Source organism: Oxyura jamaicensis, chromosome 12 (assembly GCF_011077185.1).
Source record: "Oxyura jamaicensis isolate SHBP4307 breed ruddy duck chromosome 12, BPBGC_Ojam_1.0, whole genome shotgun sequence".
Taxonomy (NCBI): domain Eukaryota; kingdom Metazoa; phylum Chordata; class Aves; order Anseriformes; family Anatidae; genus Oxyura; species Oxyura jamaicensis.
This window is the reverse complement of record NC_048904.1, coordinates 21,189,402-21,202,928: the sequence shown is the minus strand read 5'-3', so window position 1 is coordinate 21,202,928 and position 13,527 is coordinate 21,189,402. Positions and strand designations below refer to the sequence as shown.

General features: G+C 58.1%; 3 protein-coding genes across 6 annotated transcripts in view; 2 read left to right on the top strand and 1 right to left on the bottom strand.

Annotated features, from left to right (window-relative positions):
* The first annotated feature begins 48 nt into the window (after positions 1–48).
* Positions 49–5,447, top strand: OXTR (oxytocin receptor). The gene is made up of 2 exons (XM_035337920.1): positions 49–1,112; positions 4,353–5,447. Exons 1-2 carry the CDS (start codon positions 182–184, stop codon positions 4,598–4,600), a joined length of 1,179 nt encoding a protein of 392 aa, XP_035193811.1. The 5' UTR covers positions 49–181; the 3' UTR covers positions 4,601–5,447.
* Positions 5,448–7,578: 2,131 nt separating this feature from the next.
* CAV3 (caveolin 3) lies at positions 7,579–11,662 on the bottom strand. The gene is made up of 2 exons (XM_035337921.1): positions 11,410–11,662; positions 7,579–8,499 (listed from the first exon to the last, which is right to left on the bottom strand). Exons 1-2 carry the CDS (start codon positions 11,521–11,523, stop codon positions 8,158–8,160), a joined length of 456 nt encoding a protein of 151 aa, XP_035193812.1. The 5' UTR covers positions 11,524–11,662; the 3' UTR covers positions 7,579–8,157.
* A 264-nt stretch (positions 11,663–11,926) lies between these two features.
* Positions 11,927–13,527, top strand: part of SSUH2 (ssu-2 homolog) — a 31,182-nt gene continuing 29,581 nt past the window's right edge. For all 4 annotated transcript variants that reach the window (XM_035337919.1, XM_035337918.1, XM_035337916.1 and 1 more), the window contains exons 1-2: positions 11,927–12,251; positions 12,339–12,399. In XM_035337919.1, coding sequence (XP_035193810.1) covers positions 12,129–12,251; positions 12,339–12,399 — 184 coding nt within the window. In that variant the 5' untranslated portion in view covers positions 11,927–12,128. The remainder of the gene's footprint in view (positions 12,252–12,338; positions 12,400–13,527) is intronic.

The window sequence follows — 13,527 nt, the reverse complement described above, 5'->3', positions numbered from 1 at the left end:
CTCCCGCCCGCCCGCCCCCCCCCGCCCCCCCTGGGCCGCGGGGGCAGGAGGGGCTCCGGGAGCGCGGCGCGGGGGCGGGCGCCCGGGAGCGGAGCCGTGCCGGGGCCGCGCCTGCCTCCGGCCGGGAGCGGCTCGCAGGGCTCCCTCCGCTCGCCGGGCTCGGCGCGGGACGGGGCCGGCCATGGAGAAGTTGTACCTGGCCGGGAGCAGCCTGTGGGCGGCCAACGGCTCGCTGGGGAACGGCAGCCTCCCGGCGGAGAACCAGACGGCAGGCAGGAACGGCACGGCGGACCCGCTGAAGAGGAACGAGGACATGGCCAAGGTGGAGGTGACGGTCCTGTGCCTCATCCTCTTCCTCGCCCTGACCGGCAACCTGTGCGTGCTGCTGGCCATCCACACCACCCGGCAGAAGCACTCCCGCATGTACTTCTTCATGAAGCACTTGAGCATCGCTGACCTGGTCGTGGCCATCTTCCAGGTCCTGCCCCAGCTCATCTGGGACATCACCTTCAGGTTTTACGGACCGGATTTCCTTTGCCGGCTGATCAAGTACTTGCAGGTAGTGGGGATGTTCGCCTCCACCTACATGCTCTTGCTGATGTCCCTAGACCGGTGCTTGGCCATCTGTCAGCCGCTGAGGTCCCTGCACAGGAGGGCAGACCGGGTCTCTGTCCTCCTCACCTGGCTGCTGTGCCTGCTGGTCAGCATCCCTCAGATCCACATATTTTCTCTGAGGGATGTGGGGAACGGAGTTTACGACTGTTGGGCAGACTTCATCCAGCCTTGGGGACCCAAAGCCTATGTCACCTGGATAACCCTCATGGTCTACATCATCCCTGTGTTGATGCTGAGCATCTGCTATGGCTTAATCAGCTTCAAGATCTGGCAGAACGTGAAGCTGAAGACGGCTCACGGGCCCAACGTGGGTCTGAGCTCCAACGCCCGCAGCGGGACGGCGTTTGCCAGGGTCAGCAGCACGAGGCTCATCTCCAAAGCCAAGATCCGGACGGTCAAAATGACCTTCATCATAGTGCTAGCTTTCATAGTCTGCTGGACGCCCTTTTTCTTCGTGCAGATGTGGTCGGTGTGGGACACGAACGCCCCGCAGGAAGGTACGTCCTGCTCCCCCGTGACTGTGTGAGGGCCGCTGAGCCCAGTGACCGCGGGGACGCCCACCAGCGGGCTGCGGGGGCAGCCAGAAACTCAGCTGGGTCGGGTCTCGGGGGGCTGGGAGGGGAACGAGGAGAAGTTCTGAACACGGAGAAGAAACAGGAGGGGCGGCAGTGACTGTACCTGGGCTCAGCCCGCTCAAATCCAGGGCGGCTGTGGCTCCGGGGTCAGGCTGGTGGTGGCCGGGGAGGTGTCGCCGCTCCCCGAGGTGGCTGTGTGAGCTCAGCCCTCCGGGTCTGGGGTACCCACACCGACTGCTCGCGCCTGCTCCACGCAGTGGCTCCCACAGCACAAACTGCTCGTCTCACTGCCCGGCTGCTTTTCCTTTGCAGTATCGTTTTGTCCTCGCTGACTTCTTTGCTTTCAACTCTTTTGCCCTTCTTTCACCCTCTTTCCCTGCTTCCATCCACCCAGGGACTGTGCCGCTGTTATTTTATCTCTGGCTGGGGCACGGTTCCTGCAGAAACCCCCTGATTTATGAGCAAAGGCTTCTCCTATAGGACGTGGTGTCACTGATTTGCCATTTTTTATGCTTGGTGCTGGCTGCTCCTGTCGTCACGAAGGTTGCAAGCAGAGTAAAATATATTACCCTCCTTGGGTGTGCGTGCTTGTAGCTGCGTGAGTCTGTGCTGCCTCTGTGCGGAGGTGTCCCTGCACCTGAGGGAGAGCTTACAATACAAACTCCACACAGCTTTGTGAGCTAGGAAAAAAGGCAAAAAAAGTGCACTGGGGACAACTCTTCCTTGGACAAAGTGCCCCAAACTCATCAGAAGCACGGAGCCTGGGGATGCCACAGGCTGAGGTGGAGCCGCGGCTCCCCGCAGCCCTGCCACGGCAGGGGTTTGCGGCTGGGTCGCACCACGTACTCGTGTCGTTAACCGGTGTCAGTTACACATTGCTCAGTGCGAAACCTGATGTCTCCGGCAGCCCGTGCACATCTGTCCTCCCAGCAGGCAGAACAGCTCTCCTGCCTGGCTCCAGCTCTCCTCACTTTGCCTTTCTTGCCTCTCTCTGTCCCTTCCATTCCAGGTGGAGACATGAACACGGCTTTTAAAACCCTCCTAGGTGCTCCAGGCAGCTATCTCTTGGTTTTCCACCTGATTTATGCTAGTCAGAATTTCCAGATGTCAGAAGCTGGATGAAGCTGTGTTCCTCTGGCTGTATTTCCAGCCTGCAGTCCCATCAGAAAGTGAAAGCTCTGCCGCTGCCGGTTCCCCTGGTGGGGCTGCGCAGGGTGGTTGGGTTCGTAGCTGGCGCTGCTCACGGGTTGTGGCCATGCCTGCTTGTTTGTCAGACTTGCCCCTGCCTACACTGTCGAACAGGCAGTGCCACCCTTTCTGTTGCTTTGCTTTGCTGGGCGATGAGGGCTGCAGCCCGCAGCACCCCAAGGTGCCCTCCCCAGGCCCTCTGTCCTCCTGGGGGCTGCCCCTGGGGCACGAGAGGGGCCGCAGAGCCCGTGCTCTTTGCAGCGGGTTTTGCCTCTGCATTTCTGAGAGCTGCCCTGAGTCCCAGATTTTTTTGGTTTTCTTTTTTCACCAAAGCTTGGGCTGCCCTGGCTGGGCAGAATCACGGGACGCTGGCGCAGAGCTGCGCCAGCAGCAGGAGGTGAGTTCAGCAGCTTCTCGTGCTGCAGGAGCGACAGGCGGTGTGGGCGCTGCGCTGGACAAGGCGAGGGGCAGCGAGCTCACCGCGCTGCCAGCCAGCAGCAGGGCTCTGCCACCTCTGGCTTGTTTGTACCTGCTGCTGTGGTGAGAGCAGCGTGCGGGGACAGGGCCTGCTCCGAGGGGCTGGGGGTGCCTGCACGGTGCCCCAGAATCAGACATCCCCACCTGGGCGGGGGCGAGTGGCTCTTGAAGCCCTGCTGGGGCAGCTCCCGCGATGCTCGCACAAACAGAGAGCCCCATGAAGCTCAATTTATGTGCCTCGGAGACAGGAGAGCTGAGTCAGCAACAGATGGATGATTACCTTTTTTTTTTTTTAAGTGACTTGCTGTCATGTGTCTCAGGTCTGGCACCTGGGATTCTGAAGCAATTCCCCATGGCTCTCTTTTAGCATACACTTGAAATTAAAAGCAATTGGAGCAGACATCACTTGAGCAGGAATTATGCATGAGTGGGTTAAAGGTGCATTTGGAAGCCAGCGCTCGCTATTTGTGCTTCTCTTCTGGTTTCAGAGGTGCAAGCGGATTTTTGCGGAGGCAGAAAGGCAGTGAGCACCGCCAGACCCCAGTAACGCCCGCGCTGCTCGCGCCTTCTGGCAGCACACGAGGAGAGCAGAAGACGGGCTGGGGCGCAGGGCTGGCGCAGGGCACACCGCCCCGGTGGCGCTCAGCACCTGGGGCCAGCGTGGCCACCAGGCTCTGGGGCCTGCAGCCCTGCTCTGACGAGTCGGTGCTGGGCTGAGCTCTCGGCCAAGGGTGGGAAACTCGGGTGCTTTGTGCTGTGCTGGTGGGGACAGCCGCGGGAGATGCTGTGCCCTGGCACCGCAGCCGTGTTTGTGGCCAGGAGCCGTTGCCAGGCTCCCAGATTTCATTACTGAGATGGAAATGGCCATCGTTTCCCATGGCAGAGCTTCGTACGTGGGAATTAATTCGGGGAGAGGGGCAAGAAAAATGTCTCTGCTTTCAGGGGCTGGGACAGCACTGTGCAGAGGCATGGATGTGGCCGGGCCTGTGGGCTCTGTCCCTGCAGCTGCGTTTTGGCAGAGGGGACACCTGGGAGTGGGTGCCCCTGGCAGCCCCACTGAGGCACCCTGGGGATGTTGGGGAGGGTGGCAGAGACCCCACGGCGTTTTCGAGCCACTGGCTCTTTATTTTGGGCCCTGTTCTGTGCCATGCCCCCCAGGCGGGCACTGCAAGTGCTGACTGCATCTGGAGGAGCAGCTCTGCCTCTTTGCGAGGTGTTGCTGGGTTAACATCCCAGAACCAGCAGCCTGAGAGCCGAGCAGGGCAAACGCAGCTCCTCTGGGATAACCCTGAACAGGAATTCCTTAAACCTGGGCTCACTGCCTGCTGTTCTTGTATCCCACCTCGTCTTTACCACTGCGGTTTCCGTGGTGTTTCTGCAGCAGGGCCGTGTGTCCTGGTGCAGGGGAGGCACCGCTATGCTGTGCCCGCTGCCCGGGTGCCCTCCCGGGGGCTCGCCCTGCCGCACAGCACCCTGATGCCACTTTCTGCCTTGCAGCCTCTCCCTTCATCATCGCCATGCTCCTGGCCAGCCTCAACAGCTGCTGCAACCCGTGGATCTACATGCTGTACACAGGGCACCTCTTCCACGACCTGATGCGGCGCTTCCTCTGCTGCTCCACGCGCTACCTGAAGTCGCGGCCGGCGTGCGACCTGAGCGTCAGCAAGAAGAGCAACTCCTCCTCCTTCGTCCTCAGCTGCAAGAGCTCGAGCCAGAGGAGCTTCACGCAGCCCGCCGCAACGTGAGGCACCGCTGGCCCAGCCCTGCTTCTCCGCCCTGATGAGCCCCTTCAGCACGCCCCTGTAAAAAAGCTGTGATTGGGACCAGAGAGGGGATTGTGTAAATAGGTGTATATAGGTCTGTGCGAGGGTGAGCATGTACAGCGGTTGTTATTTAACTGGGGCAGGAGCCAGTAGAAGACTTCTGTGCTCGGAATTCCGGCGGTGCGTGGCGCTGAGCAGCACGAACCCGATTCTGAGCCCATCTGCCGCTGAAGCAGGTGGCTTTCTAAACACACGAGGGGCAGGCTTTGTCCCGAGCAATCGCTAGAGCCGGGCTCACCCCGGCTGAAGGGAGCCCCCTCCCCGCTCCCCTGCGCTGGGCAGGTGGCACGGCTGGACACAGCAGGGAGCGCGGGGCTGCGGGGCGCCGTGGGGTGCCGTGGGGTGGGAGGGGGTGCCACGGGGTGCCACGGGGTGCCATGGGGACCCTTGGGCCAGGGCTGGGTGTCCCTGTGCCCACAGCTGTGCCCGGGAGCGCTGCCGGAGGGGCTGTGCACACCAGGCAGTGGGAGCGAGGGAAGCAGACACGACTGTAGGATCAGGGGATGTGTGCAATAATACATTTGCTGAACGCGCTCAAAGCTTCTAAAAGGGCTGGCACTGGGGATTGCATCTGGGCTCCGTGGGACTGAAAAACGCCCGTCGAGTCCCCCGAGGCCGAGCTTTTGCTTTGGGCTTACTGTAGATAGCCGTTAGTATTTTACACCAATGCAATCTTGCTTTGTAATGCACGAGGTCATGCTTATGGCATGGATTTTTATTGCAAAGAAATACCTGTAAATAAAATTTTCTGACTGTGTCTTGATGGAAAGAGGGAGGGGAAGTGCAGCAGCATGGCAGTACTAAAAGAACGAAGGGAACTCTTGGGATGCTTTAAACACAAGACCTGAGTATGCTCAGCGTAAGAATGCCTTTGTTTATAGAGCACTGCACCAAGCACTTAAGATGTGTACACCACTTTATACGTTGCATGGAGTTGGCCATGGCCCGGCCCCTGCAGGGTGCGGCCGGGAGCCCTCCTGTGCGGTGGGCCCTGGGGTCCAGCACTGAGGACCCTTGCTCGGGTTGCTTCTCCCACGGGCACCCGCAGGGATGGCGTGCAGAAGTGAGGCCTGTGTGCACTCAGAGGTAATGTGATTTGGCCTTACATGTCGGGAATGAGTGTGAAAAATGCATTTATCTGTGTATTAGTTTTATTTTTTCACTGTTACCAACAGGTACATTTTCACCTCTCATATTCTGGCATTCCTTTGATTTTTTTCTAGCAGCATCAAGTGATGACGGCCCAGCACATTCAGTCCCAGCGTATTTCACAGACTGGTTTAAATCATTATGAAAACATACAGAGTTTTTCCTCCTACCTTCTCCTCTTTCCCCTTGACTGTCACTACCTCCCGCATGGAACCAGAAGGGGACCCTGATGTGCTTGGGCTCTTTTCAATGCACAGGGTCTTGTTCAGACTCGCTCTTGTTTCGCTCTGTGCCCCCACACCCTGGGATGCCCCCGGAGGGTGCCTCGGCTCTGCCTGCCCACGGCAGGGCACGGTTCACCCCGGGGCCGCCCTCGCTCTGCCAGGGTAAGCACAACGTGACGGCGACGGCGAGCTGTGCCTGGGGTGAGGGGGGGCTTGGCGGAAGCAGGACGCTGCCGTCGGGTCGGGGCGAGGAGCTAGGGGCTTGTCACAGAAAGGGACAGCGGCCACAGGGCCGACACACGCTTCAGGAGGGTCAGAGGGAAGCAGGCGCTGGCGGCAGAGGCGTGCGCTCCCTGCGCAGGGAGCCTGGAGACCACCCTGGTGGGGAGACTGGAGAGGGTTTGGTTCAGGGTGTGAACTACTAGGACGGCAACAACAAAATTAAAAAGGCTGTAATTCCAACTTGGTTTTTCATTATTTTTATTCCCTCAAAAAGCTTTAAAAAATGCTTGTGATAAAGTGTTATTGGAAACTTTTTTTTTTTTTTTTTTTTTTTTTTTTCCCCTACAAAAATGAAAATATCTTTTTTCTTGCCTGTACCTCTATCCGTCTCGAGGCCTGGTGTTGCTGGAGCATCAGTGCTATGTCGCTGTGGGATAACGAAGGTCCACGGTCCCAGGACACTGGAGGAGCACCAATAGAAAGTCTGGCTCTTCCTTGTCCTTGGCATAGCACTAGCACACTAGCAGAGACTTTGGCTTCACGTATTTGTTGGAAGCCAAGGAAAAAAAGCACATGAATACGATTGAGCATAATAACTGAACAATGAGACCTCCTGGGCCCTGATTCAGCAAAGCACTTAAGGACAGAGCCAACAAAGCGCCTCACAGTTAAAACACAGCTCTGCAGAAGGCGGCCCAAACAAACTGACAGCCCAGGGGAGGAAACAGCTCCGAACTGCACCTCTCCCCTCTCCACTTTTCAGGAGCGCTGTGTTGCCCCCAGGAGGCTGGGCCCTGGCTGGACACGGTCCCGTGCCCCCCACATGCCCCCCAGGAGCGCTGGCAGCCCTGGGGCACGGTGTGTGACAAACGCCCTTCCGTGGGCCGCTGTGACCCGTGCCTTCCACGAGCATCCAGCCCCGGGGCTGGGCATGGCCGGGTCCCCTCCTGGGGGGGCTGTGGGATCCGCCTGCTCCCTCTGCTCCCCGTGGCGAGCCCGCTGCCCGCTCTGTAGGCGCTGTCTGTCTGCGGGGAGCACCCACCCTGCTGCCCCGTGCTTGGTGCTCACAGGGGTGTCCTGCCCGCAGGCACAGCGCTGCCGGGAATTCAAACGACGTCAGACTGCCACGAGTGGCTGTGCAGCTGTCGGCAGCCCAAGCCCTTCGTGTCCTGTCAGGAGGCAGACACAGCATTTCATACACTAATCGACCTGCTTTTTGAAGCTCTGCTGAAATGGGAACACACAGGGAAAAAGAGCTTTTTTTTTTTTTTTTTTTTTTCTTTTTTTCTTTTTTTCTTTTTCTTCTTTTTTTTTTTTCCCACTATTCTATCCATAAGCCTTTTGTGCAGCCTGATTTAATACAGAAGCTTTCACAACAATTATTTGCGGCAAATTATTCGTATGTGAGTGTTTTTCTCAGGGTTATGCTAGAGGATGGATGGAGACGGAGCAGGCAGGGCTGTGTGGGGCAGCTGGCAGCATGCTGGCGGCTCTGCTGCTCCCTCCCTGCTCTGCAGCTGCAGGTGGTGGCCCAGGGCCATGGTCCAGGAGATGCGGCAGTCCAGGAGATGCTGAGGTCTGGGGGATGCTGAGGTCCAGAAAATGCTGAGGTCTGGGGGATTCTGTGGTCTGGGAGACGCTGCGGTCCTTCCTGCAGGAGCAGGGCATGATGCCAGGTTCTGCCACCACTGCTGTCTTTAGGATGGATTGAGGGGCAGCTCGGTGTGCCTCCTTCTTGGGAGAGAGTCCCGAGAGCCAGCTGTGCCACAGGCTCCTGCGTGCTGCGCAGGTCCCCCAGGTGAGGTGGCAGCGTGACCGAGGTGGGCACACCGCGAGCTGCTCAGGAAACCGGTGCAGCGCGGTGGCTGGGGCAGCCGTCGAGATCTAGGTTTCCTTCCGCAGAGCAACTCTGATGTTGCTGCAGATCTTGGAGAGTGCCTCGAAGAGCGGGTCGCAGAAGGTGTGGATGCAGAGGGAGTAGATGCGGCTGACGCACTGGATCTCGATCAGGTAGCTCTTGATGCAGGGCACCACTGCCCAGATGTGGCAGAAGGAGATGAGGGCAAAGAGGAAGCCCCAGACCACAGCCAGGGGGATTCCCAGGATGGCAGAAAGCAGCCGGTAGCACCAGTACTTGCTGACAGTGAAGGTGGTGTAGCTGGTTTTCCAGACACCGTCAAAGCTGTACGTTCCCACTGGCTCAGCTATCACATCTTCAAAATCCACCTGGGAGCAGAGAAGAGGCAGGGGGTGAGCGCAGACTGCGGCGTGAGGCCAGGGAGCTGCTGCGACATGGGGGGAGAGCCCAGGGGGGGGAGCGGGGTCGCAGCCCCGGAGCAGGGACAGGCCCCGGTGTGCCAGGAAGCCGTGCCCAGGTCCAAAGGAGATGGGGCAGGGCTGGCGGCACTCTGCGCACCACGCTCACAGGTGCTGGGGCCGGCCACGAGTGCTCCGAAGCGGTGATGTGCGTGGATGTGTTTACTCTGGAGGAAGCCAGAGCCTGTTCCTACCCTTTTTTAGCATTCAGGCATGGGCTGCCTGCTCGGCAGGAAGGTGGTTTGTGCTAATAAAACCCCAACAGTCCTCTTGATTTATGGTTTACTTATTTATATATTTGGAGGCAAGATACTCAATTCAGCTTGTTTGCATTCTGCCTGAAGAGGGAGAGACATCAGCTTGGCCATGCCCTTACAGGGATATGGTGTTATATGCATGTGTTGGGACTGTCTCTGCATTACAAATATTCCTAAAAGCCTCTGAACTATGCACAGAGATCTCGTTGCGGTGTAACTCATTTTTAGGGAATGCATGAGCCAAGCTATTTGTCTTGAAAAAAAGCATCACCTTTCATTGGTAAGGCTAATGTGTCTGTTTATACCTGTCTGTCAAACTGCAATATCCCTTCTGGTTTCGGTAGCACTTTGATGGTAAAATCATTTTGTATCATCTTTAATTTCCTGGGACTGGCAAGAGATGCTGGGCAAATATTGACATGGATTAGGAATGAACAGCCAGGCTGGTGGGTGCTGGTGAGCAGCATCCCAGCCCCACTGCCCAGCTGGGCTGGCAATGAATGACAGATCTCAGCTGCCTGATTAGCTAATCAGGGGATCAATTAATGAAGGGAGCAGCAGGCTATAAGGGAGGACTCTCTTCTGCTCTGCTTCTTTTCTTCCAGTGCATCAGAAGAGGCTCTGAGGGGAGATGGGGAGAGAGGCTGAACTGTGAGCTGAGCCTGGGCTCTGCCCCAGTGCCTTCAGGGGGTAGCACCTATGGGTGCTGCCTGTGTGCTCTGTGGCTGTGGCCAGGGAGAGGCTTTAAGAGCTCTTCCAAGCCCCCTTGGCTGGTGCCCCTGCTGTAGGTCTCCAGCTCCTGCAGGCACACCTTAGTGTGCAGGTACGGCTCTATGGCAGGGCAAACCTTGCTGCCTGCAAGTGAGTCTGCTTTCGTGCCCTGGCCTGCCTCTGTACCTGTGAAGCTTTAAGGGCATTTAAGGGCCCTTACGCCTCTAAGGGCATTTTCCTGTTTGCTGCTGCTCGCTGCAGAGGCTTTGCCTTTGCCCTTCTGAGCCGCTGCAGAGGCAGGCAGGCGAGCGGCAGTGCCCAGGGGTAAAGGCCCGGCGGTTCTGCCTCTCCATGCCCAGCCTTATCTTTGGTGCTATTTTTAATGTTAGAAGAATGCGAGGTAGCTGGAGCAAGCACTTTGAAAGCTTCCGAAACTGAAGAAGTATTGTGGTCACATAGACTGGTGAGCTTCAAAGCCCTCTTGGGGGTTTTGGAGCTGTGGCAGGAAAAGGCAGGGGAAGGGGTGGGATGGGGGAATGGCGTGAGGGGCTTAGGGAGGGCCTGCCGTGCCCTGACACGTCCTGCCCGGGACAGCTGGTGGCATCACGAGCAGGTAGGTCTGATGGGGCATTGCTTGGTGCTCAGCAATGAGCCATGCTGGAGCCCATCCTTGGGCTCAGCAGCGTGGCTGATGCAGGGGCAGCTGCCCCCAACCTGGTGCTGTCCTGGCTCGCTGTGACAAGGCCCTGCCCTGGGCTCCCCTTCTCCAGGCTCTGCTCCTGGGGTGCCCTTTCCCAAAGCCGTGGTCCCACGGCCCAGCTCTGCCGTCAGGCCTGCCCATGGCCTGGTGCGAGCAGAGGCAGCGCTGGGGGAGGCACAGATGTGGGGACATGCCGTGCAGGGCCTCGGGGACCGAGCCACCGGCAGCTGTCGCGGGCACGTCTCACCCTGCCGGAAGGTGCCCATCTATGGCTGATACTGTCCCAGCTTATCCGGGGGACTTTAATTTGGGCATGCCCACGGTTTTAGCTGTAATAGAAAGCATTTTAATGCACAGATGCAGGCTTGCATTTCAGCAGTGTGACCAAGGTCACAACTTGCTCAAAGCCTTTGTGAGCAGGCTCGGTGTCTTGTCACTCCTGGTGTCATTCGCTTTGATCTCTCAAGCAATTTTAATAAAACCCTTCCCTCTCCTCCCGTCCTCCTTTGGGCCAAACTTATCTTTGGCATAATTCTAACAAATCTTATTACACGACTGACAGAGCGGTCAAGTTTCAGTAGTCAGCGTTAACGCAAATGCTTCCCTTTTCAGGGATGTGGACTCCTTCTGACCAAAAACAGATGAGAAGGCTTGCTGCACCCTCCTGCTGTCACCCAGGAGAAACAATCTTCCCAGGAGGACAATACATATCTAAGTGCTCTGGTACTCAGGTTGTCAACTCTTGATAGTAAGTAGCTTTTTTTCCCAAGGTTCCCTTTGAATCAGTGATACAGGCTGAGCCTGTTTTATTTTTGGCTTTCCACTTGCTGTTACGAATGAGGGTGTCTCCATAGTTTTCAAGCCACAGCCCACAGAGCTGCACAGCACATTCAAAGAATCGGGGATATTGCATTAATTGGAGCCGTGCACACCACGGGGGTGTCCAGCCAGCATCCGAATGTCCCTGGCAGTGCAGGGTGGGGGTCCTGCAGCAGGTGACCTCGTGGCCACCTGAGGTGCTGCCTCCTCTTGAGGCACATGCACCAGTGACTTAAAGCCATGGCTGAAGTCAGGCCAGATGCAGAATGAAGATAGCAATTTGCTTCTTGCAATAAGAAAGATGCTTCTCAAAAACAGCGCTTAAAGCCATACCTTCACAACGTCCTCATTTATCCGCTTCGGGTCTCTGTTCACCAGGTCGATCTCCTTGGTGTGTTGGTCCTTGATGATGATCCTCTCATCCAGCTCGCTCTGCTCCTCTGCCATAGCTCCTCCGCCGCCAGGCTGGCACCCGTCGGGTGAAAAGCAGCGAAATTGGGGCTCTGCAGGGGGAGGGCCCGGGGGAGGGCAGGGTGCGGAGGCGCTGCAGCAGCTGCCCTGCAGCCCCTGCGCGCCCCTGGCTGCGCTCCAGGCTAAAATTAATGCTGCGCCGCCCCGAGCAGCCCTTAAAGGGGCTTTGCTGGGGACAGCCCCAGCAGTGTCACTGGGGGGACACACATGCTGGGGGCTGATGTCCCCCAGCTGCTCCTGTGGTGGCCCTCAATGCTGCAAGGGTGGCTCAGGGGGTGGGTGCCCCAGCCCAGACACATGGGTGGGATTTTCTCCTTGCTTGGGAGAAATAATGCACACGTGGGAGCAAAAGGCCTTGGGAGCCTGAGAGAAGCACTTGTTTATGAGGAAACGGGTGTTAGGAATCTGTAGCTGAAGGTACTTGGGGGGGCAGGAATCCTGCCTATAAATACTACCTGAAGAAGCCTTGGTCCCTGCGGGAGCCCAGGAGATGCCTTGTGGTAACCCCTGAATTCCTTCTGGTGTGGCTCCTCCATGCAGAGGGACCTGAGGAAGCCAGCAGGCTGACCCACAGACCTCTAATGGTCGGGGACCTCCTGCACGGGACCGGGCACTGTGCCACTCCGCGTGCTAAGGAGGTTTCTTTCATCTCATGCCATTCTGATAATCCTCATCAATCTCTTCAGTGCTGTGCTTTGATGACTGTAGGTTTGTTTTAAACTAACGGCTTTGTGAATAAGCACCCACACGGCTTCTGTGAAATTGGTTGTTTGTAAACACCTTAATTCCAGGGAACACCGAGCTCCCCTGCGATCAGTTTTGCACCTCGTGCTGCAGCGGGTGGCCGTGCAGGTGGGTGTACCATGGGGAGAAGCCCAGGGGGTGACTTGCTGGCAGAGCACGGGGTGTTGGGAGGGTGCAGGGGGCACTGGCAGCTCTGGGACTGAAGCAGGGCTGCGAGGACAGGGCCGGTGCCTAGGGAGGGCTGTGGGTATCTCGCTGTGCAGACCGCGGCGGTGTGCTGTAGGATGTGATGGGAGAAGCTGCTGCAGCAGGACCTGGGGTGTGCACCCCTGTGTGCCGGGGCTCCCCAGGCTGCCTGGCACCCCGAACACAGCCCTGGGCCTGGGCGATGAGGACAGCCACAGGTATGTAAAGGTTCATCAGAGCTTGGGCCACGTGGCAGCTGCTCCTGCGTTGAAAAACAGATGTTAATATTTGTGAGATGCGAGTCTCTGAGCTCTTTTCTTGAGCCCTGTTTCTTCACTTTCTGTTTCATGGCTCAGTGAGGCGCTGGGCGCAGGCAGCCTGGTGTAACCTTGTGTGGGGGCAGCTCCAGCGTCCTGAGCACAGCAGGCTCTTGGGCACTGGCGTTTAGGCCAGAGCTGCTCTGTCACAGCTGAATTCCTCTCTGAGGTTTTGTGACACCTCTGCTGCCATAGTTGAACTTTTACCGAAGCTGAACTTCAGTACGGATGGTGAGGGGTATTTTCACAGAACAAGCTGCTTTCCCCTTTCTCTGGGCTGAAGGAACACGCTGCCGGTGTGCGGGGGCTCCGGGAGCGGAGGCGATGAGCTGAGCAGCAGCCATCTCCCGGCAGAGCAATGCTGGCTTGGCCGGGACCCAGCACCGAATTTAGGAGCGCAGCTGCTGCGGGCGGAGGGGCTTTGCCCTGCACACCCAGGGGTTCTGCACCGCTGAGGGTGGGCTGGGGCTGGCAGCCGGTGGTGGGGCGCAGCTCCTGCCCTGAGCCCCGCGTCCTGCCCTGTCCCCCGGGTGCCTGGCGGCGTGAGTCACGCGCTGGTTTTGGCTGGGGCCGGGCTGCTCCTCGGCTGCCTGCACGCAGGCACGCGGCTCTGGTGTCTGGGGCGTGGGAGGAGGAACATGTGAACCCGATGAGCGTGCAGCTAGGAAGCTGTCTCAGGTAGCAATGGGAGAATGCTGTGTCCCACCACGGGGGTTATAAATAAATCTGAGTA